The sequence below is a fragment of the Cornus florida genome, unplaced genomic scaffold (assembly GCF_030987335.1).
Source record: "Cornus florida cultivar Cherokee Brave unplaced genomic scaffold, ASM3098733v1 CherokeeBrave_3.0.0_Hap2_Chr08, whole genome shotgun sequence".
In the NCBI taxonomy this organism is placed as follows: Eukaryota; Viridiplantae; Streptophyta; class Magnoliopsida; order Cornales; family Cornaceae; genus Cornus; species Cornus florida.
Genome location: NW_026775578.1, coordinates 13,421,147 through 13,447,361, shown reverse-complemented (window position 1 = coordinate 13,447,361; position 26,215 = coordinate 13,421,147). Strand labels below are relative to the sequence as shown.

The window sequence follows — 26,215 nt, the reverse complement described above, 5'->3', positions numbered from 1 at the left end:
ATGGATGTGAGTAATGTAAATTGTTAAAGTAATGACACACAATTTACATTACTCACATCCATACAATTGATAAAACAGAAATTCAACAGTTCATCAACTAACATCCATAGCATGGTGTAATGATTATCAGAATTATAAACTGAGTACATTAAGCTAGAAATCCCAAACCATCCTCTTATACTAGTTCATTCAAATTATTACAACAGAGACTAGTAATGAAATCCTCCTCAATCCCTGAAGGCATGAAAGTTAACGTTTATAACACATGACGTCCCTTTTTAATCCTGCATCCTAAAACCTGTGCCTGATATCATATGACACTGAGAAGTCTCACTTCACATTGTGTAAAACCCCAATGGTACTTTATACCTACTCATGTAAACCGGTTAAAACATACCAGCAAATAAAATCTCTTTCACTCCTGTCAGCACACAGCCATGTATTTAAATTACACGATGTCCACAACCAAAACCTAACCAACCCTCTTGGAACTTAAATATATCTTAGACATTGTTGATATAAAGTCCCAGAAATATCCGTTATAACAGTTTATTGAATTTTGCTAAAACAACTCGACTGTCAATCTCCCTTCCTTTCTTCCGGATAACATACACACTACTGTTGTTTATGTTCATGATGCCCCTTAGAATCAAACCCTAACATAATCCCACTGTTTAAAGGTTCTAATAGGTAAATTTTTAATTATTTAGAACCCCCTTTATTTTCCAGAAACTTCGTTTAAGGCCCCAAAGGCAGAAAAAACGCCGAAAATACCCCCGAAGAGGTATCTGTTCAAAGGAGCCGGCTCCCCCCTATGGTAGCCGGCTCTTTATCTTCCAGAGCCTGCTCTCCCTCATGGAGAGCCGGCTCTACTTGCTTGGGAGCCGGCTCCCTCACTTAGGGAGCCGGCTCTCTCTCCTTGAGAGCCTACTTCTTCGTCTCCGACCTTCGTCTTCGGTTCCGGCGCCATTCCAGCCATCCGTCCCACCTTTGATACAGATTTTTAAACTTCCTAGAGTTCAATTTACATCCACACAGTCCTAGAACCTCCTCACATCCCCTAAGGATTTGATTTACAGAAGCTTAAATCCTTGTCGCAGTAGTTGAAGCAAAGAACAATTTCAGAGACACAAAAACGTAAAAATAGATTTCAGCTTGGTTCATTGTGCATAAATAATCGTTTTAAAGTTTAATTACATTCCTAGGGTTCCGTCTAAGTTCCTAGAGTCCTTGAAACTCTTCACCTTCCACTATGAATTAATTTACAAAACAATCTCAATTATGCAGGAAACTGATTCTAGTTCTTTAACCACAGCAAGTTACAGTCTGTTACACATGCATCAACCATCAGTTTTAAAGTTGAATTAACCCTGGAGACTATATAGAATGCACATAACACAAGTTTACAGGAAGGAGAGAATGAAACTTGCCTTTATGTTTCGGTTTGAAACCTTTCAACCTCCGTCTGCAAATTCTGGCAAATTCAAGACCTTCCCTTCCTCCTCTGGTCATTGCCTTTTACCTCTATTACTTCTTGGCTCACCACGAGCAATTCCCTTACTTCATCTCTCAAATCCCCCCATCTGTTTATTCTCAAAAAAAATTCCAGAAACTCTGTTTTCCCCTCTCCAGATACAACGTGAATAGGGTTTTCTCAAAACCCTTGCAGACATAAATTGTTCTATATATATAGGCTCTATCAAACCCTAATCCTAATTCCACCACTCATTATGTCGGCTACCACTTATATATCTACAAATTAAACCCTAACTTAAATATCACCCAAACCTAGTATTAAACAAGTGCCCAAAACAATCACGTTCATAATAACTATATCTGTATTAAATAACCAACTAATTAATTATACTTAAAACAAATACAGGAAAACAAATAAATAAATATAAAATAAATCACTCAAAACACATACCAAATTTCAAGTCAATAAATAACTAAATGCTTTAAATTAACCAATAATTAAATTAAAAACAATTACAATGAATTTAAATAAACACAATTATCAATTAAGCAAATAAAAACCCTTAAACACATAGCCAGATAAATCATATTTGAAATGCACATAAATCAACTAATCAATAAATCAATCCAAACAACTAGGTCATATAATCAAATAAAAATGAAATAAAAACCAAAATGCAAAATTAAATTTCCATTTTGTCCTTTTGAAAACTAGGGGTATTACATTTTGCATAGATGTCATGAGATTTAATTATAAATTTGCATGCCGTAAAGGATATGGGAGGATTTAAATGCTAGTCATCATTTTAACATTTTAAACGAACTAGTATGGATGTGTTGTTTTGGAATTCTAGTATAATGTGCAGTTTAAAATTCTGATATTCATTATATTATGTTATGATAGATAATTGTTGAACTGTCTTAATTTCTGTTCTGTCAATTACATGGAAATGGATGGTTTAAATTGTTTATTCTTATTTTAACAATTTAAAAGGAGGTTCTATGAATATAATCATATACTGGATGCATGATAGGAGCTTATCTATATCTGATTTCTATTCTGTTAGTTCTGGATATACTTGATGTTCATTTTGAGTGTGCATCATGTGTGGATCATATGCATTATATGTACCGGTATGAGACGGTGACATATCAGGGATGGATTAGATCAAAAAGTTAAGTCCTACCCCTTTTATACATATGGAATGGATTAACTAAAATAGTTAAATCCTACATGGATGCATGTCCTGTCAACTAAAACAGTTGAACGACATAACAGATGTTTGTTTTATTTTTCTGCATTAGGAAATAATTTATATATATATTTACGGTACCGTGATACGAGCTTGAATCTCCTGATCACGGTTAGGGTGCGTATATTGCAAAGGTTGAGTAGCTAGATATAGCTAATGTTCCCTGGTAGGTCTAGGTACTTGGCCGCTGAAAAACGTGTTTTATATGTCACCTTCTACCCAGGCTGAACTATGTTATAGGTTAGTGAGCATCTTATAGTGTGTATTTATATATCTATGAACTATTGTAGATATTGCCGAGCTATCTAGGATGTATCTGCGTATCCGGTTTATGTACGGATTGTAATAGGATGGAACTTGCATGTGGGCCTGACCCACCTTTATTTTTCAGGTGTTCGTGAGTACCAGGCTTAAGGTTTGATCGTGGTGATGCAGATACAGTCACTCACTCTTCCGACTACATAGGATTTTCTTTCTTATTTTGGTTTTGGATTTTAATTCTGTAAATGTTTTACCAGTTGGAAATATTAGGGGTCCACTAGATGGATTCCCGAGTTGTACGGATTGGAAAGTTTATTTATATTAAAACTTTTATTTTGGAGGTTTTACAATTAGAATTCTTTTCAACGTATAATTATTTTATTCTTAATTCAGTTTTATTCCTACTTGTTTATATATTAATTGACTGGTATCCCTTGGATCTGTGCCCGGTCTTGATCATCCGTGGCTCTAGAATCGAGGGGTATCACAGTTGGTATCAGAGCACTCCAAGTTCTAGTGTCCTTAGGAGTGTCTTTCGTTAGAAGTCTTCCGCATTGTGTCTTTTAAAACTTAGAGCTATATTAGGATTCGTTGTACTCTTTTACGATTCGTTAGGAGGAGCAGCTGATGTCAATTATATTCCATAATTATAGAATGGTTGACACTAAGCGGAGGAAGGGGTCCGCGGCAACAGCGATTCAGACCCAAAGGAGTAAAGGAGTACGTTATCAAGTTCTTTATCAGAAGCAGAACTCGGGATCAAAGGTTTAGTTCCGGTTGGCATTACTTTTAGAGGTATAGGCCAAGGAAGAATTTAGGAGTGTGTTTGAGGTCACCGCATGAAGGGACCAACACGATTGCAGTTGTTCTCATAAAGGAGACAAACGGGGAATAGGAGTCCCAAGAGGATTCTAGTGGAGAAAATTGTAGCATACCCCAGAAAGAGGGTATTGAATCTTGTCAATAAAGGATCGCGCGAGGGTGATGTTGTTCGCTAATAAAATAGTGAACGATACTTATAGGGTTGGTGTGGATAGTTAACCTTTTGGGTTACCTTTAAAGGAGGTAGATAAAGGAACTCTTCAGGGGTTCAGGAATCGGATGGAGTTCTTCTTAGAACGAGGCAATGATTTTATATCACGTTCCGGGAAGTGTGGGAATTAGGTTGTGACAGTTTAAGTTGTTTCTTAAAGCTACATTAGATGGTTTGCATTTCGTATATAAGGAGGATGAAGATTAAGCCTTTGGAATTTGCTGAAGCAAATGGATATGTTATGAGCTATGATTGGAGCTTATGTGTCAAGGTTGGATTATTACCTCTGGAATTGAAAAAGAGATTATGAACAAATCAAGTAAAGTTAATTTCTAAAGGAGATTTCTTTGCTAGGAGGAACGGTGCTTTATGTAAGATTCTATTACTTTTTATTGTGTTTTAGCGTGTGTGCTGTATGTATTTCATTTTGGTTAATTTAGTCAGGATCGGGATTATGATTTAGTTGGGGATACAAGCATGTGACCAACCAACTACTGTTTTGGAGGAATAACGTTAATTATGCTAGGATTTTGGGTATGTGGTCGTAGGATTTGGTAAGTACACATAACTTTAGCCAATCTAAGGAACCTAGACATGCGTGGTTATCTACGAAATGGTTGACTATTTGGGGAATAGGAAGATTTCATATAAAGGGCTGTGCCACACGAAAACGGAAATGAATTTTGCAAAGTTATTAATTCAGAGTTTCGTGAATTCCGAGGACGGAATTCCTTTTGTTAGGGGGGGAGAATGTAATATCCCTAGTTTTCAAAAGGATAAAATGGGGATTTAATTTTGAATAATACCCCTAGTTTTCAAAAAGGATAAAATGGGGATTTAATTTTTGTTTTTCGTTGATTAATTTATTTAATTATATGACCTAGTTGTTTTGTTTTGTTAATTGTTTAATTATGTTTATTTAATAGTGTTTATTGGAAATTGTTTATGTGTTTTGAATGATGTATTTGATTTATTTATTTATTTATTTGCTTCCCTTTTGTTTATTTGTTTTAAATGTTATTATTTAATTTTTTTTTATTTTTATTGTAGTGGACGTCTTTGGTTTAATACTGTGTTTGTGTATATTTTAGGTTTAGGGTTTTAATTGATGTAGATAGGATAGCCGACTTGTAGTTGGGATGGACTTAGGATTAGGGTTGTTCATAGGTATATATATATATAACATTATATGTCAGCAAGGGTTCTTGTGAGACACCTTATTCGCGTATTAGAAAACAGAGAAACAGAGAGGTGAGGGAAAAACGTGAAGGGCACTGGGAAAGGGCTTTGGCTATGGTTTTAAGCTCATGTCTAGGATGAAGGAAGAGGTTGATGGAAAGATAGAACTAGAGCAGTGAGTAGAGGAAGGAAGGTCTTGGAAAACATTCTGAAACTTAGAGACGTCTATGAAGGTTTCAAACCGGAATCGTGAGGCAAGTTTCAGACTATCTTTTTCCCCATAAACTTGCGTTCTGTGCATCTTATATAGACTCCAGGAACTTAATTAAACTATTAAAAACGGATTTTATGCATTGCTAGATGATTTCTGAAATTTATTTTGTGTTTTTAAAGTTTAAACCCGTTGTTGCTTAAACTATTCTGTTGTGAGTTTAATTTCTGTCGTTTGATTTACACTGGAGTATGAGAGGTTCTAGGACTATAAGAACTTAAATAGAATCCAAAGAATGCTACAAAAGTTTGGGATATGACACTGGACTTTGCCGGAAGCGAAGAAGAACTGAATTGGTTGTTTGCATAAACTGTTTTTTGTCTTCAAATTAGATTTTTGCCAAACTATTCTTAGGGAAATCAAAGGAGTTTCTAGGAGTATTAGGGCTTAAATTGAACTCTTAAAATCCTTAAGAAACTTAGGACAGACAGTTGGAACTTCTGCCGGAAGCAAAGACGAAGTAGTGAAGCAGAGAGGGGCTCTTAGGGGAGAGAGCCGGCTCCTAAATAGTGGGAGCCGGCTCCCATGAAGAGAGAGCCGGCTCCCATGGGAAAAAAAAACCCTTACGGGGGTTTTCTGCAATTTTTCTGAAGTTCAGGGGCTTAAAGGTAATTATTGGAAAGTGATGGGGGTTTTTAAATGATTAAAATTAACTTGTTAAAGCCTTCAAATAGTTGGTTTATGCTAAGGTGCTAAACCTAAATGCATGTCATAAAATATAAGCTTATAATAGGCCTACTGTCAAGGAAGGAGGAATGCTTGTTTTGCTAAGTTGTTTTGACACCTTAATTTGGACTGTCATTGTAATTATTGTTAGAATTTATATCAATGATATATTTAGCATAGTTCAGTTCCAGGAATGTTGGTTATGACGTCATGTACTCTTATCTAATAAGCTGCATATTGTCGGGAGTAGTGGAAGATTAGCTGCTAGTTTTGTGTTAGCAAATTAAATGGAACTCATATAAAATACTTTTTATGATGTACTTAAACTTTGGAGTGTCATTATATCCGACACAGATTTTATAATGGGGAATTGCATAGATGCCATGAGATTTAATTATAAATTTGCATGCCGTAAAGGATATGGGAGGATTTAAATGCTAGTCATCATTTTAACATTTTAAACGAACTAGTATGGATGTGTTGTTTTGGAATTCTAGTATAATGTGCAGTTTAAAATTCTGATATTCATTATATTATGTTATGAAGGATAATTGTTGAACTGTCTTAATTTCTGTTCTGTCAATTACATGAAAATGGATGGTTTAAATTGTTTGTTCTTATTTTAACAATTTAAAAGGAGGTTCTATGAATATAATCATATACTGGATGCATGATAGGAGCTAGTCTATATCTGATTTCTATTATGTTGGTTCTGGATATACTTGATGTTCATTTTGAGTGTGCATCATGTGTGGATCATATGCATTATATGCACCGGTATGGGACGGTGACATATCAGGGATGGATTAGATCAAAAAATTAAGTCCTACCCCTTTCATACATACGGAATGGATTAACTAAAATAGTTAAATCCTACATTGATGCATGTCCTGTCAACTAAAACAGTTGAACGACATAATGGATGTTTGTTTTATTTTTCTGCATTAGGAAAGAATTTATATATATATTTATGGTACCGTGATACGAGCTTGAGTCTCCTGATCACAGTTAGGGCGCGTATATTGCAAAGGTTGAGTAGCTGGATATAGCTAATGTTCCCTGGTAGGTCTAGGTACTTGGCCGCTGAAAAGCGTGTTTTATATGTCACCTTCTACCCAGGCTGAACTATGTTATAGGCTAGTGAGCATCCTATAGTGTGTATTTATATATCTATGAACTATTATAGATATTGCCGAGCTATCTAGGATGTATCTGCGTATCGGGTTTATGTACGGATTGTAGTAGGATGGAACTTGCATGTGGGCCTGACCCACCTTTATTTTTCAGGTGTTCGTAAGTACCAGGCTTAGGGTTTGATCGTGGTGATGCAGATACAGTCACTCACTCTTCCGACTACATAGGATTTTCTTTCTTATTTTGGTTTTGGATTTTAATTCTGTAAATGTTTTACCAGTTGGAAATATTAGGGGTCCACTAGATGGATTCCCGAGTTGTACGGATTGGAAAGTTTATTTATATTAAAACTTTTATTTTGGAGGTTTTACAATTAGAATTCTTTTCAGCGTATAATTATTTTATTCTTAATTCAGTTTTATTCCTGCTTGTTTATATATTAATTGACTGGTATCCCTTGGATCTGTGCCCGGTCTTGATCACCCGTGGCTCTAGAATCGAGGGGTATCACACAAGTCCTGATCTACTACAATCCAAACAGTAATCCGATACCCAGATACATCCCAGGAAGACTCAACAATATCTAGAGTAGTCCATATATGTATATAGTACACACTATAGGACGCTCATTAGTCCAAAAAGGTTTGTCTTAGCCTGAATAGAGATACCATGCAAATCGCACATACTGTGGTCATGTGCATCTAGACCTACCAGGGAATAATACCTCTGTCCAGCTATCCATCTTAGGCGATATACGCACCCTAACCATGGTCCTAAGACTCAAGCTCATACCATGGCACATAAAATGAATATATAAAGTCCATACCCCTACTAGTACAAAATATCATCCATCTGTGTAGTGATTTGGTATATGTATATCCATCCGTCCTGAAACCATATTAAGTCATTCAACTATTTTGTTGACATGACACGAGTAGGTGATGGACTTAACTCATAGGGTTAATCCATACCTTAATCCAAATTAAGTAGGATTTAGTGTTTGACCAATCCATACCTAGTATGTCACTGTCCCATACCGGTACATACCAATCCTTCATATAGCATGGTTATTAAAACAACACTATATAATCAACAACCGTACTCCAGAATATGCATTTGTATAAATTCATACATATATCAATATTAGGTATTCATTAAAAAACCTAAATATCATGCTCCAATTATTTAAACTGTTAAAATAAATCATAGCGTTTAAATCTTCCAAAACAACCGACAAATTAATACAAATTAAACAAATTAAATATCAATTAAATCCAAATTAAGTATAGTTAAATATAATTAATTTACCATACTTATAACACTATAAAAATATAGGATTATATATAATTGGATTATATATAAAAAAAAACTTTGCCAAGTTCCAGTTATATAAACTTAGAAAAATAGTGCAACGTATAGCCATTATTTGAGTTGTTCATTGCTTCTTTCCCTAAAACATTATTGTATTGAATGTTTTCAATATTTATTTAAGTCCCTAACATTTAATTACATCTCACAGTAGCTTTTAAACAACCTTAGAAAACACTGTGCAGCCCAAACAGCCCTTAAAACTCATTTTAGTGCATTTCAAGAAAGAGCAGGCTCAATTAAAACATTGAGCCTGCTCCATTTTTAGGTTAGAGCCGGCTCCTTCAACATTGAGGTGGCTCCAAACTCTAATAGAGCCGGCTCCTTTGCCTTTGAGCCGGCTCCTTTGTGTTTTGGAGCCTGCTCCGTCCCCTTTAGCAGCCTGTTGCTCGTTGCAGCTTCATCTTCTTCGACTCCGGTGATTACAGAACCTCTGTGGTGTGTTCTAATTCTTATTCTAGGTTCAATATTAGTCCTAAATAAGTTTAAACCACTGAAATCCAATCCTAACATGTGTAGGAACACAAATTTTAAAGCAACAATCACAACACCTTTGTAAACCAATTTTAAGCAAGCTGCGACAGATTTAATTCAGATTAATTTGATGCAATTAAATATTGTTCTAAGCACCTGTTCTAGAGTTCAAACTTAGTCCTAGATTAATTACTAGGCAACCATATAAATCGTTGATCTCAATTGAACAAGAGAAATAAACATGTTACAAGAGAAACCAACTAACAGAAACCTAAAGAATTTTGGTATAACCGTTCCATTCAACGAAGTTAATTGTTAATTTAAACATGCATAATAGATTGTTTAAGTATTAGTTTAATCCCTGGAGTCTTCCTAAGCATGCACAGAACATGAATTAACGGAAAAGAATAGAACAGAACTTGCCTTTAAGTTCAAAGTTGAAACACTGAGTCCACGTCTCTGAGTTTTAGTTTTCCTTGCTCTGCCTTTCTAAGCCCTCTCTGTAAATTACTCACTCTCTGTTTCTCTGCCCTCACAACCCTCTGTATCACTATATACGTGACTATAGTGAATAGGGTTTACAAAAACCCTTAGCAGATGTAAACATATGTATTTATAAGTTTAAGTTGAAACCCTAACCTTAATCCTAAACCACCTACAGGTCAGCTCAGACTAAAACACGATGAAATTAATAAAACCCTAATAATTTAAAACAGTTAAGTTGCCTTTAAAATAATTAAACCAATTACAAATAAATCAATTAAAAAAAATCAACAAAATTAAATTAAACAATTTAAGCAATATTAACAATTAAACAGGTAAAAAAAAATCAGTCACAAAAAAAATGCAGCACTTAATGTAAGCTAAATAAATCTAAGAATTTAATAAATCAAAGAAAATAAGTAAACCAAAGAATTAATTCAAATAATACAAATAAGTCAAGTAAGTTAGATAATTCAAAAACAATTAAACAATTAAAAAAAAAATCAATTAAAACATAAATTGAAAATTAAAACATAAATTAAATACCAGGACTATCCTTTTGAAATTAGGGGTATTACAAATAACGGCTAATGTATGATTTTAAACCTCAAAGCAATTACATTTTCAGAAATCCTCAAATAAATTAGTATCAACTGTGCTTGGGTAGGGCTACTTATTAGATTAAATTAGGGTACGAAATTACCTTAAATTAAAGTAACAATTAACCTTCAAGCTTCAAGATCACTTCCACTGGTTCCTATAATGGCGGAAACACGGCGGCTCGGGCAACTTCTAGGGCTTCCTGCAACGTGCATGGAGGAGGAAGAGAAGATGAGTAAAACGTGATTTACTTTTGTGGGTTTTTACCATTACAAGCTTGGGGGTATTTTCGGTATAACATATTTAAATACACATCACTTCTTTGGCACATGTGACAGCAGGGGTATTTTCGTCACAAAAGTCAATTTGTCAAAACATTTGTTAACCACGCGCGGGGTTAACGGAGCCAATGGCCAAAGTTGGGGTAATATGATAACGTTTCTATATTGTTGGGGGTTTTTAAAACTGGGTGGGGTTTTATGATCACTTTTTAATAGTTTTGGGGGTTTTGAGAAATTTGCCCTCATTTTTATTACTTTTACTATATATCACTGCTCTCTATATTTATTAATAATTATATACCCTCACCATTTCTAATATGGTAATTAAAGATATACCATACCATTCTTGATTTAGTAATTAAGAAGGACATGTCAATTTGTAATTGATCTACATCAACGATGAGGATAAAGTACATTTTCAGAGAATTTATTGGAAAAAAAATCCTCTCAAATTACTCTCTCACTGCATTGGTCCAGCGGGGTAAAAAAACTAGACTTGACAGTTGAGTTAAATTCATATTTACCAAGGTTCTAATATATTCATATAACTTCTGTATACAACATATCTATTATTTAACAAATTTGACTTTCACTTCATAAGCCAACTTGATTGAAATTTGAACATCCCTAAAAGAAAGAACGAAAATTCTAAAAAAGAAAAAACCAGATGCAAAATAGAAAAAGAACTATAGGAAAACATGCAAATCAGAAAAACAATTAAAAATGAAATTCTTATTTCGATCAAAAGGTAAATTTGTTAATCTTTTTCTTTGATTTGGAGCCGAATAAGAACAAATGATATACCAGTTAGAGGGAAGAACAAAATAATAATGAACACTTATTAGAGTTAGAACGATTTTTTTTCCTGATGCAGAAAAGAAAAAGTAAAAAAGGTATTTTAATTTCATTCAAAAGGTAAAGTTAAATGGTATAATAAATATACTCTGTATAATATATTATATAAAGTATAACGTATAAAGTAGAACATATGAAGTGGTATTCGATGACAAGAATATATGAGGGAGGTAGCGTTAATCACCACAATTAAATGCTCACACGGTAGTATCATTTTTATTACTTTTACCATATATCATTGCTCTCTCTTTATTTATTAAATTGGCATGAAACTTTTTAAAATTACAATATATATATGAGATACATGCCCATGGCCCACAAATCTACATGAGTTGAGCCTAGGATTTTTTTTTTTTTTTTTTTCATGTGTATTATCATTGCATTTTTAATTTTTTTCTCCAAATCCAAATTGTTGCTCTGTGTGGAATCTGGAGCTGACCATTTTGTTGCCTAATTTTTTTAGTGTGAATTTTAGCATCCAACCAGATTCCAAAATTCACCAAATATACACAAAAATTTATCTAATTTCAAAATTTTCTATTGGGAAGATTCTAGAGACCAATATTATTGACCATTACTTAAAATTAACTTGTACTACATGATCACCCTACCAATCTTCCACGATGACCAACCTACGTACTTTCCTAGCTATTGCATACCAACATTCATATCCTTACATGCATACTTATTAATATATATATATATATATATATAATTATTTCTTATCTATAGGAGTATCTACTATCTATTTGTCAACTAAAGTCAAGAAACTATATTAGTTTATACCTTTCACAATCAAGTACTAAGTTTCTCATGAAAGGCAGAATAAAAAACTAATAACGAGAACATGCTTTCATAGCAAATAGTTGTTGACGGCAGCCCAAATTGCTGAACTCATACTAATTAATTAATTAATTTCTCTAACGGTCGGTGATGGTTTACAATTGATTATTATATATATAATAATTAATTTATCAATTCATTAAATTTACCTTATAAATTTTAACACAAATTTTTTACTGTAAATATAATTATTATTTAATCCACTTTTCAAACAATTAGATACAAATCTTCAAATTTTTGCAAGATCATAAAAGTGACACAAACTTCTTTCTTGTATACGCATATATAATGTACACACAATAAGTGGGAATGTGGGGCCAAACTTTGGGGTCAAGACTTACCCAAAAAAAAACTATGGGGTCAAGAAAAGGGGCGCGAATCACCTGTGCAATTTCTATGCGGTTTCTTACTGTAATTTTTAAGTGGTCTATATTTGGCCACATCATTCTTCAGCTAACAGACACTAAGGTCATGTTTGGCCAATTACACCACAACATTTCACCACCATTTATAACTAACATCACATAATCTAAAAAGTAATATCACTATTTGTAAAAGAAAACATCACCACTTTTAATTTCAAATAACACCACCATTTATATGTAACATTTCACCGTCATTTATAAGTAACATCACTATCATTTAAGTAGCAATTACACCACTATTTATAAGTAACATTTCATTACCATTTATAAGTAACATCACAGAAGTCTAAAAGTAATATCATATAATTTAAAAAATAACATCACTATTTGTAAGAGGGTAACATCACTACTTAAATGGTGATGATATTACTTTTTAGACTATGTGATATTACTTTTAGACTTGGGTGATATTACTTATAAATAGTGGTGAAATGTTACTTGGTGTAATTGTCAAACATACTCTTAGTGTCTGTTAAGTGAAGTAAAAAGTGGCCAAATTAAAACCACTTACCGCTCACGGTAAAAAAAAACAGCACCGGAAAGTAACAGCATGTGATTCGCGCCCCAAGAAAAGCCACTTGAGAGAGTGTGAAAGACGAAGCTAACACTCGCCTACCTTATTTTGCTGAACCGCGTTGATTCACCGGTAAGATACACACAGATATATTCAGAGTTTTGCTTCAACAGGGTGACTTTTGATCCACGTCTCATCTGACGTGTGTTCAATATCTTAATGTTCCAGTAGAAGGAGGGTGGAACATTCCATCATCTTTACTTCTTTTCATACTCAAACACCAACTACTTACTTGTCCACGTGCCCCCAAGAGCGCGTGACCTCAGATGCATCACTTGTTAAGTTCACTTCTATTATTGCACTAAACTTGAGATTTAAGAACTCTTTTATATTATATGGGCTGGGGCAAGTGCAGATAATAGTATTGTTTAAATCTAAGTCACATTTAATTCCTTAATATTATTTAAGTCACATTTAGTATTTTATGGTATTGGAATGATCAAATAAAGATAATATTTGAATTTTTCATTTTGGTTTTAAGTGATGATTAGCCTGAAATCATTGGATTCAAAATTATGTAATAATTTCTCGTCCATTAAGCCATTTGTTTTGAGTGATCTAGATTTTCTACTGCTACAAATTTTGGGCTTAGGTTGGAATATTTTTGTTATTACTAACATTCACGCGCCATGGATGCAAGTGAACTTTGGCACCTCTAGTGTGGCAAAAGATAACCCCCAAAAAAGAAAAAAGAAAAACGAGAGTAAAGTTCTAGATGTGTCAAATACGTTCGGAGCACACTATGTCTTACGCGGTCAGCACTAATATCTTATAGTGGAATATAAAGGCCTGACCGCCATACAAGTCACTAACTCCACTAACGTATATACATTGTACACATCAAGCTTATTCTCGTTTTCTTAATCCCCAATAAAAAAAGAGGGCATAACTGTCATTTCACTGTCATTCAAATTGTGCTATATATACACCCCCATTCACCAAACTCAATCTCAAACAGAGTCCACTTGTCTTTTTAGTACAACATACTTTGACGACCATGACAATGAAGAGAAGCAGAGAAGATGTAGAGGTCGAGGCACTAGCCATGGCCAACTGTTTGATGCTGCTCTCCCGTGTAGGAGAGACAGCGTCGACGTCCGGCCGTGTCTTCGAGTGCAAGACTTGTAACCGGCAGTTTTCATCGTTTCAGGCCCTCGGTGGCCACCGGGCGAGCCACAAAAGGCCAAAAATGATGGCCATAGAACTTGTTATTGACCAGTTTCCGGGATCTCCTGCGAAGCCGAAGATACACGAGTGCTCGATATGCGGCCAAGAGTTCCCCAACGGACAGGCGCTAGGCGGTCATATGAGGAGACACCGGCCTGTGAGTAACCATTCCAAGGAGGAGGAGGTGGTGCTGGATATGAAGAAGTCCAGTAGCAAGAGAGTTTTGTCCTTGGATTTGAATTTGACTCCGTATGAGAACCATATGAAGTTCAAGTTTGGGAAGATGCTCACTGTTTGGTGATTACGTTTCTGAACTAACATCACATCGCCTTTTTAGCATGTACTAGCTTGCAGTAGTTTTTTATTTTATTTTATTTTATGTAATTATGATCAAATACCTTCGTTGTTTTAATCGATTGATTCTTTTGGAGATATATAAAGTTTGTATATATATATATATATATATATATATATATGTTGGCTTTTGTTATTATACTACTTTCTTTGTTCATCGTATACCATTTTGTTGGCTTTGCCATGATACCACTTTGTTAAAAATAAGTGGGTTAAACACACAACATTCAATATTTAAGAAAAGAAGAGGATATGGAAGACTATTAGGAAAATTATTTTTTTCACTTCTACTGTTTCATTTTATTCTTCTACTCACATAAAATAAGTATAATACATGAGCTGACGTATGTAACCAATTACATTTCAATGCCTAATTATTCCCACTAATCCTACAAATATAGTATTTAGTAGACTTTACTCTTATATATTTCACTAACACAAATACAAACTCCCACTAACACATAATTAACACACCATATTTTTTTCTTCTCATTCTCTGTTTCTCTCTAATAGCATTCTCCACGTATAAGTGGATTTTCAAGAGGAAAATGAAGCCCGGTGGTTCAATAGACCCGGTCCGAGCTTGGGCTGGGGCGGGGCGGGGCTTAATTGTGAAATCTGTTTAATTTTTTATTAAACAAAAATGAGTTTGTGTGTTGGATTTTAATTTTATTTAGGAGGGCGAAATTGGGCCTACTTAATGGGCTGGTTTTTAATTTAAATTAAAAACCAGATTTTAGTTTTTTCAATAAAAGGTTGCACCCATTATCTTTAAACTGAACCAATGCATTCAGTTTTTTAACCACCTAACCTGAACCATTACAACCCATGCAGGCGATGGTTCAAGCCATCTAAAAAGGCACCATGAGGCCTATATAAACCTCCCCCTTGGTTCATTCCAAAGCACTCCAATTCAGAATATTTCTCCTACTTTTAAATTCTCTCATTTTTCTCTCTTCTTCTATAATTGTCTGTGGGTTTGAGCCATAGTCTTTGGGTTCGAGCCTTGGTCAGTGAGTTCGAGTCAAAGAGTACTACACTGAGCCGGTTCACATATTCCTTTGGTTTGCAGTGCTACTACCAAAGGAAGTAAAAGTCGTTATATCCTGAGAAACAGACACCACTAAGTCCGTTAGCACCATAACGAGATGAATCTGTCTTAAGGACATAAAATCAAATTCTAACATCGACTTCTAATCAAATTCTTTTATCTTATATATAGTTTTATTTTAATATATTAAACTATATAATATAAGAAATTATATATATATATATATATATATAGTTATTTTATAATAATAATTATATATATATATAATCATTACAATTTTACATAATATTTAAATAAATAATAATATAGTATATGTTATATAGACCACATAATTTTGGATAAAATATTCTTCCTCGTGCCAGAGGTATGCGGCTCATTCTCAATCTCATGTGTCAATTGTGAATTATGAAACAAATTTTCATATAGTTAAATTACCTAACGGAAACTAATAAAATCAGCAGCAAAAAATGAATAAAATATTAATTTTGTCTTTTTTATACTTGAAATGACAGTGAATATTTTATGAACAAAACGATAAAATAATACACTACTGTTATCAAATTAGACAATAGTCACTGATAAGAAATATGTGAAATTATGAAATCAAGAAAGAATTTATGCAAAATATTGACAAACTTCAAAATAGGTAAGTAAAATTTATCCTTATTGAATTATGAGAAAGGCTTGACTACTCTCGCTCCAAGGCCTGACCAATATATATTTTAGAACAAAAGTACACGAGAAAAGTTCAGGAAATATGTGATATAAAGAAATGGAAACGTTTTGGAGGCTTTCTTAAATTTTTCTAAGCACATTCACATTGTCTGCCCAAGGGAATCTAGAAGTTTATCTCATTTCAAAAACAAAACTTTTCCCACCAAATTAAAAACCATACTTTCCAACTAAAAAAATTTGGAATCCTAGTGTATAATTTTCCTAGAGCTTGAATAGCTGTAGTCAATCTTGTGTTTTAAGCTTGCGCAGCTCTGAACTGAATTTGACTATATATATATTATTTTTACAAAAACAAGAAGAGTTAGAAGTTAGATTAATAGGTATAAAGAGTCGAAGTCGGGTACTCCCCGACTTCCCAAAATTTATCATAGGCACTAACCACTGGACTATCGAAGCATCTGCACATGAAATATATGGACCTGCGGGCGGCTTCACCCTTGGTGGTAAACACATTTAAATATATTATATATATTATATATATATATATATATATGGTAGTTTAATATTTATCTAAAAACTTAATTTATTGAGTAATATTATATACTCATTCATTTATACATACTTTAACTCTTATTTAAATTCGATGTTAGACAAGTCTCACTTGTAATACTTAGTAAACAAATTTTCCATCCATCAATTAATTAAAAGCTCATACTCTTGGCCAAACAAATTAATTAAGTGATAATTAAGAATATAAAATGTGTCAACTCTCTAATTAGCATGATAACAGGGCTGACGTGTTTGTATTTGGTCTGACGGTTGCAGTTGCGTTATGTAAGGTTTGAGAGTGGGGAAGAAGAAAAGGCTACCTTAATCAGTACTTTCTCAAAATTGACTTACAATTGAGGTTCAACAAAAGGTCAGAACATGTGTTAGGGTATAATATAATGTATTATAATTTCAACGAAAACATATATTGTTGTGTTCAAACTTGAAAGGGTTGTTACTTGTTAAGTCTGAAAATGACACCTTTCAAAACAAAAAAAAAATCTGAAAATGACACCTAAGATCATCTCCAATGCATAAAACTATTTGTGGATGACAAATTTATATTTTGAGAGGTATTACACTATTAAAATAATATATTTTAGCAATTCTACTCTAATAGTGCCTTACTATTTTTTGACACAACCACCATTTTTTTTTTCAACAACTATTTCCAACTTCCATTTTCAACCACTATCTTTTTCCATTACAAATATAGATTTGGCATGAGAGAGATGAGAGAGAAACAGATTCACTAAAGGTCATGCCACAACCCAAAACCACGGCAACGGAGGGAGCCACGATCGGACCACCCAAAGACCACGGCAGAGGGAGCCATGATCGGACCACTTAGAACCACGATCGAACCACGGCGACGTACGAAAGTAGCCGTGGGGCCGATTTGCTGCCGAGATTAAAGACCCCTGGAAGAAAACCCGAGTCAAGCTCGGCACCTTCGACTCCGCCTACGTCGCCGCACGCGCCTACAACACCGCCACTAGGTCTCTCCGCGGCCCCAAGGCCAGATTGTTGAATCTGCTGCCGAAGTTCAAAAATAGCTTAAACTTGTGGTTAACAGCAGATATCGCGTAGGCAGATCGTGGGTTGTCCTCTTGTCTTTCTCTGTGTAAATTGGATGCTTAGACTCTCACTCTTTATCTCTCTCTCTATATATATATTTGTTATGTGAAAACTGAATATTGGTACAATGAACACGGAATGACAACAGATATCGTTGTAGATGAGAAGGAAAGAGAGACAACAGAGATTGCAATATTGAGGGACCGAAAAAATAACTGGGGAGTGAGGGAGATAGGAAGAAACGGTGTCGTAGGGCATTAAAAGAGACTTGCCAAAAAAATTGGCAGCTCTTACATTTAAGAAAAAAATTTGAGATTTTCAAATTTTGAGAGGCCAAATGAAAGGCCATTGGAGAGCCCCTTTTTACCCCATATCTCAAATTATGAGTTTGAGAGCCCAAAATGAAAGAGCAATGAAGTTGCTCTAAGAACAACTCCAATGGGCTGCTATTTTCAAAATATAGCATGTAAGTTTAAAATGAGTTCTCCCATGGCATGTCAAATGGGCTGCCAAAATATAACTTTGTCAAATATTGTGCCAAATATAATACAACATATAGCTATTGCCAAATATAATACAACATATAGCTATTGCCAAATCTGCTATTGCTCTCTTCCTTCTCTCTTCTCTCTCGCATGGGCTGCCAATTTGTGTTGGGCTTGTATATATATGTGTGTGTGTGTGTGTGTGTCAGCTATGTTTGTGTGTGTGTGTGTGTGTGTATATATATGTCAGTGTTATGTGTATATATTTGTTGTGTGTGTGTATATATATATATATATATATATATATATATATATATATATATATATATATATGTCAATGTTTTTATTTATTTATTTTTAATAAGGCAAATAAGTTAAACAAAATACAAACACTTACAAAATAAATAAATAAATAAAAATGGTTGTTGAAAATTGTAATTGGGAGTGGTAGTTGAAAAATAATGGTTGTTGTGTCAAAAAATAGCATTTTGGATGAAATGTGCTATTGGAGCAGAATTGCTAAAATATAACATTTTGATACTATAATTCTTTTCAAAATATAAATTTAACATGCAAAAATAACATTTTACATTGGAGATGGTCTAAAGCTAAGCGAATCTGTATGGGGTTGCTATGACCACATAGATTATTAAAAAATGCCGGACATGCACTAAGACTGCGACTCTGCTGCTAGATAGGATCAAAATTAACTGTTACATGCATGTACTTTTATTCATAATACTTTTAGAAATTATAAGCAAAGTAATAACAAGATAAAATAATAATACTAGGTACAAATATTTTAATGAGTTGAATTGAGTTGAGTTGAGTTTAGGGTTCAATATTTGTGAGTTTGGTTAGTTTTAACTCACAAAAATCAGCTAATCTCATAATTTGTATCAAATAATACTTACGCCTTAATCTGTGAACTAATAACAAATGAATAGGCCCTTTTTAATTATAAAATCAGAAAAAGTTACAAGAATAATTTTATACCCCCACCATTTCTATTATGGTAATTAAAGATATACTCCACCATTTTTGATTTAGTAATTGAGGATATAGTACATTCTTACTGCTAAAACTTAAGTATTATGTATATCATCTTTATTACTTTTACTATATATCATTGCTCTCTATATTTATTACCCTCACCATTTCTAATATGGTAGTTAAAGATATACCATATCATTTCTGATTTAATAATTAAAAATTTTCACACTAAGGTTCTAATATATGCATACAACTTCCGTATACAACATATCTATATATTTAATGAATTTGACTTTCATTTCATGGGCCCAGTTGATTGAAATTTGAACATTCCTAAAAGAAAGAACGAAAATTCTAAAAAAATGAAAAAAAAACCCAGATGCAAAATAAAAAGAACTACGCTCAATCAATTTTCCGTGCTCTTGCTACGGTTAAATGATCCTCTTCGGATAATTCGTCGAACCCAGGATAGCTATAATGTCCTGAAGTTCTTTGTAACGTTGTAAAGTTGAAAACATGCAGATAAGAAGAACAATTAAAAAAGAAATTCTTATTTCCATCAAAAGGTAAATTTGTGAATCTTTTTATTTCATACGAATAATTTTTCAACTTTTGATAAGATTTGGAACTGAAGAAGAACAAATGATACGGAAAAACAAAATAATAAAGAACACTTACCAAAGTTAGAACTATTTCTTTCCTGATGTAAAGAAGAAAAAGTAAAAAATATATATATATTTTAATATATTTCATTCAAAAGTTAAAGTTGAATGGTATAATGATATACTCTATGAAATATATTATATAAAGTATAACATATAGAGTGGTATTTGTATATATAGTAAAACAAAATGTAGTTGAGTAAATTTATTTCTTTATTTGCTGACTTGACGTATAACGTATAAAGTAAAATATATAAAGTGATATTTGATAACAAGAATATGTTAAAAAAGTGACGTTAATCACCACCCTTAAATGCCCACACGATATAGTGAGAGAGTATCATTTTTATTTCTTTTACTATCTATCATTGCTCTCTCTTTATTTATTAAATTGGCATGAAACTTTTTAAAATTATAATATATATATATATATTAGATACATGCCCATGGGCCACAAATCTACAGGAGTTTAGACTAGGATTATTTCCTTTTTTTTTTTCTTTTTTTTCTTTTTGTTGAATTTAATGATTTGGGGTAAGAATTTCTCTCTCTGCTCTGCCAACGTTAAGCCGGCAGTTGGGTACAAAAAAACATGCATTAGTACTGGGATTATTTCTTTGTTCATGTGTATATCATTGCATTTTTTTTTTTTTTTCTCCAAATCCATAATGTTGCACTGTGAGGAATCTGGAGCTGACCATTTTGTTGCCTAATTTTTTCAGTGTGAATTTTAGCATCCAACCAGATTCCAAAATTCACCAAATATACACAAAAATTTATCCACTTTCATAATTTTCTACTAGGAAGATTCTAGAGACCAATATTATTGACCATTCCTTAACTTGTACTACATGATCACCCTACCAAGCTTCCACGATGACCAACCTACGTACTTTCTAGCTATAGCGTACCAACATTCATATCCTTACATGCATACTTAGCTAACTATATGTGTGTGTGTGTGTAATTATTTCTTATCTATAGTAGTTTTTTTTTTTTTTTGAAAATTATCTATAGTAGTTTCCACCATCTGTTGTCACCCTGTCCTAGTTGTCTTACTCTGATTGGCTTGGGGTATTTGTGGAGGTGGTACCTATGGGGTATTCTATAACTTTCGGACTTTGGTCCACGTCTCATCTGACGTGTGTTCAATGTTCTAGTAGAAGGAGGGTGGAACATTCTATCATCTTTCCTAATTCTCCACATCTCTGGCTCTATCTACAATTTACTTCTTTTCATACTCAAACACCAACAACTTACTTGTCCACGTGCCCCTGAGAGCGCGTGATCGCAGATGCATCACTTGTTAAGTTCACTTCTATATTGCACCAAACTTGAGATTTAAAAACTCTTATTTATAATATATATATATATATATATATATATATATATATATACTGAAAGGACAAGTGCAGAAAACACTCTTAATGTAATACTTCACGTAGCATTTTTATCTTCTATTTAAAAAAGTGTGTAAAAATACTTCTATTCTTTTCACATTGTGCAGAAATATCTTTCAATAAAAAATCTGATACAAATTAGCGTTATAATATTCATTTTGTCTTTTTATTCTTCCAATAATGTCCAAGGGGTATATATGTTATTAATATCATAGTAGATGTGTGTTATGTGCACATAAAATGTAATTTTTTTTTTTTTTTTTTTTTTTTGGGAATTATTGAATTCTATAATTGTTAGATTTGGAATTATTGAATTGTGATTCTTTACCAAATTATTCCACATAAAATACAATAATTAATTATTTATTTATTCCGGGTATGAAATTGTCTAAAAATTTCTATTATATATATTTTTAAATTCAATCTCATTTGAAATTCTTTTTTAGTTCAATATAAAGAATCCAAGCTTAAATACAAAAATCATGCAAAAATAAATACATACATACATACATATATATATATATATATATATATATTGAAGGTATATATAAATAAAAAATAATTTATTTATTATTGCATTTCATGTGCAATAATTTTGGTAAAGAATCACAATTCAATAATTCCAAAGGTAACATTATAAAGAATTCAATAATTCCAACTATATATATATATATTGTATTTCATGTGCACATAACACCCCTTCTACTGTGAGATTAGTAGCATATTACACCCATGGGGGTTGGTTGCACAAAGTCCTTGTCATTTTACAAAATAAATTTTTTTTTTAATTTTTTATAAAATTTAAAAGTAAGGACATTTCAATCTAACTCTACTTTAAATATGTCGGTAAAACCTATTTGCACAAATTTGATATATTATGGGTGTTTTTTGCACTCAAAAGATACGATATGCATGGTAAACAAAGTACAGGGATATTTTCTGCCCTTGTCAAAATTACAAAATATTCTAAAAGGTTCAGCTTCATCATCGTCGAAAAAATAATAATTAAATTGATATAAACACTAATAGTTGTATAAGAAATGCTTTGTAATAATATTTAGTATTGTTTAAATCTAAGTCACAATTAATTCCTTAATATTATTATGAAAATATAAGGTTTTGAAAGGATCAAATAAAGACAATATTTGAACTTTTTATTTCGGTGTTAAGTGATGATTAGAGTGAATCAATGGTCTGAAAATGGTGTAATAATTTCTCCTTGGAGTCATATGTTTTAGTGATCTAGATTTTCTACTGCTACAAATTTTGGGTTTAAGGTGGAATTTTTTTTGTTTGTACTAACATTCACGCGCCATGGATGCAAGTGAACTTTGACACCCCTAGTGTGGTAAAACCGTAAAAAGATAACCCCAAAAGAAAGGGAAGAAAAAAAAACACGTTCAGAGCAAACACGTTCAGAGCACACTCTGTTTTACGCGGTCAGCACTAATCTTATAGTGGAATATAAAGACCCGACCGCCATACAACTCACTTACTCCACTAACGTGTATCAATCGTACACATCAAGCTTATTCTCATTTTCTTAATCCCCAAGAAAAAAGAGGTCATAACTGTCATTTCACTACCATCCAAATTGTGCTATATATAGCCATACCCCAAACTCAATCTCAAACATAGTCCACTAGTCTTTGTAGTACAACATACTTTGACGACCATGACAATGAAGAGAAGCAGAGAAGATGTAGAGGTCGAGGCACTAGCCATGGCCAACTGTTTGATGCTGCTCTCCCGTGTAGGAGAGACAGCGTCGACGTCCGGCCGTGTCTTCGAGTGCAAGACTTGTAACCGGCAGTTTTCATCTTTTCAGGCCCTCGGTGGCCACCGGGCGAGCCACAAGAGGCCAAAAATGATGGCTGGAGAACTTGTTATTGACCAGTTTCCGGGATCTCCTGCGAAGCCGAAGACACACGAGTGCTCGATATGCGGCCAAGAGTTCCCCATCGGACAGGCGCTAGGCGGTCATATGAGGAGACACCGGCCTGTGAGCAACCATTCCACGGAGGAGGAGGTGGTGCTGGATATGAAGAAGTCCAGTAGCAAGAGAGTTTTGTCCTTGGATTTGAATTTGACTCCGTATGAGAACCATATGAAGTTCAAGTTTGGGAAGATGCTCACTGTTTGATGATTATGTTTTTGAACACATCACCTTTTTACCATGCACTAGCTTGTAGTTGGACTTTATTGGTTGTAATTATAATCAAATACCTTCATTGTTTTATGTATTTATTATTTATATGGCAGATGTATTCTCTTTGTTTTCAATTGCTCAGAGTAATATATTCACTTTTAATGTATTCACTTTTAATCTTAGTTTTAGAATCTAATTCTACAGTAATTAATTAATAAGTTTTTTCTTTTCATATTTTAAAAAACTTGCATACCATTATATATTATTAATGAAAAATAATAAAACTAGACATGTTTTAAATGAAAATAAACTAAGTAAATCAAATTGGCTAGCTAGTCTTCTATACTATTTACCGTCAATAGAAATTGATAAATTATATATATACACACCATTTTTCATTTTCATTGTTATAGTGTTTGGGTCTGATTGCATTTAGAAATTGATATATTAATTTAATTATTTTTGCAGTGTTACGGACAAAATATAGAAATTTTAGGCTGCTTTCCTTTATTACTTATTATGTCAAAATTTTCATAAAGTAAGCAATAAGCTAATAAAACTTGGATGAACTTATATATATTTAGATAAAATTTTGGCCCAAAATAAAATTTAACACTAATTATTTTTGTTCTTTACAAATAAAGAATAAAAATAAAATAATGACCCAAAAAAAATGAGGATATGTTTGCCAGACTCAAACTTTGGAGCTTTGGTAGCAATTTTTTTTTTCTTTTTCTAATAACATTAATTTTTCCGTTTTATCTAATGATAAAATTTTAGTTTTTATTCTAAAAAAAAAAAAAATTCCAGTAAAGTGTTTTAGTTTAGTTGATTCAATAAATTTATTTTTTACAGAGGATTCTAGATCCTATTCTAAAATTCTTTATTTTTTACAGAGGATTCTAGATCCTATTCTAAAATTCTGTAAAATTCTCCTAGATGTTAAATTATTCTTAGATGTTAAATTATTCTAAAATTCTCTTAGATGTTTTAGATGTTAAATTATTCTACAATTCTGTTAAATAATTCTAAAATTATGCCCCAAACCGCCTATATAAGAAGATGGAATATCTCGCCTATATAAGAAGATGGAAGTTACAAGAGAGTTTAATGTAACCTTTCTCTTAGTATATCTCATTTATCTTCTTTTTTAAAATGTAATTATCTCTCAAAAAAAATGTATATATGTGTGTGTGCTCGTGCGCATATCTGGTACACAATATTTTTTAAAAACAGACTAACTTTATAGTGGAAAAAGAAAGAAAGAGTACAAGCTAATAAAAAAGTTAACAATAAAAAGGAGATCAATATATGAGAATTGATGGTGAAATTTTTTTTTATTGAAGCAGAGTGACGATTGAAAGCTATTGGGGCAAGCAGTTCTGGCTGACTGTTGAAGGAGGAACGGAGAGAGAGTGGGTTTTGTAGGCTTAGGTGGACCAATGTTCCTAGGAACTGGTGGATTTTCATGTTGGGCCTTCTCAAATATAGGCATGTACCCCCAACAAATGATGGGCCGTGTTATGGGCTTGAATGGGTGGTGAGTTTGATAAGGGCCGAAAGACATACGAAGCTAAGCCCAACTTTAGACATAAATCAAACTTTTGGTATAATTTTGCAAAGCTTAACTACTTTAAAACTTGTGTTAACTGTTAAATGAGCATTATTCATTGGTGTAGTCATTAACTTAGTAGAGTACCCAACTTTGCTAACGAATGTGTCCGTGTTCGAGTAGAGAGTAAAACTCCCCAAACTGAAAGACAAAAAAAAAATCAAAATTCGTGTTAAAAATTTAAGTCCCAATTTTGTTATGACATGTAGCAATTTTTAGTGTCACTATCAATGTAATACTTTTGATCCCCCATGAAATTATTGCACTTAAATTTAATAACCGGATCACGTTCTAGTTAAATTTCATTAAACCCTTTTATTGGAAAATCAATTGCATAATTAAAATAATCTGGTACATAAATACATATAATCATGCAAAAATTCACATGAGAGTGATAAATTGATAACAATCTCTTACTTGGGCTACATGAGATTATATCATTTAATAGACCAAACAATATAATAAAGCTATTATTTTGAGTCTTTATTATCTTCTCAATCACTCAAGTACAGAATCGAAAGCCAAAAAATAAAACAGAGAAAACAGACACAGATTTAGAAAGAGAAGGGGGAGGCAAAACTCTTTTTATCTGAATTGAGTGTCTGGATCCTTTGGTGTACAAATCTTTGTTGTTGTGTGCTATAAATTTTTTCAACACATTTAAATCAATTTTTAACATATTTATTCTAAATTTTAACATATGAATTCATGTGTTGAAATATAAAATAAATGTGTTGGAAAAACGTTTTAACCTTGTTGAAACTACTTTCATTATTATTATTTCTAATTTCAAAGCACTTAAATACGAGTTGCTTTTTGCTTTTACTTTTACTTTGACCCGAAGTAAAAGGAATGTTTTAGCTTT

General features: G+C 32.9%; 2 protein-coding genes across 2 annotated transcripts; both read left to right on the top strand.

The window, feature by feature from the left end:
• Nucleotides 1–14,138: 14,138 nt before the first annotated feature.
• LOC132268417 (zinc finger protein ZAT11-like) lies at nt 14,139–14,859 on the top strand. Its single transcript, XM_059769267.1, has one exon. The coding sequence runs from the start codon at nt 14,174–14,176 to the stop codon at nt 14,642–14,644; it is 471 nt and encodes a 156-aa protein (XP_059625250.1). The 5' UTR covers nt 14,139–14,173; the 3' UTR covers nt 14,645–14,859.
• Nucleotides 14,860–23,217: 8,358 nt separating this feature from the next.
• On the top strand, nt 23,218–23,834 carry LOC132268416 (zinc finger protein ZAT11-like). The gene has a single exon (XM_059769266.1). It carries the CDS (start codon nt 23,265–23,267, stop codon nt 23,730–23,732), a length of 468 nt encoding a protein of 155 aa, XP_059625249.1. The 5' UTR covers nt 23,218–23,264; the 3' UTR covers nt 23,733–23,834.
• The last annotated feature ends 2,381 nt before the right edge of the window (nt 23,835–26,215 follow it).

What these genes read in the sequence shown, in the direction of transcription:
- LOC132268416 (XM_059769266.1), top strand. Translation starts at nt 23,265, where the DNA reads ATGACAATGAAGAGAAGCAGAGAAGATGTAGAGGTCGAGGCACTAGCC.
- LOC132268417 (XM_059769267.1), top strand. Translation starts at nt 14,174, where the DNA reads ATGACAATGAAGAGAAGCAGAGAAGATGTAGAGGTCGAGGCACTAGCC.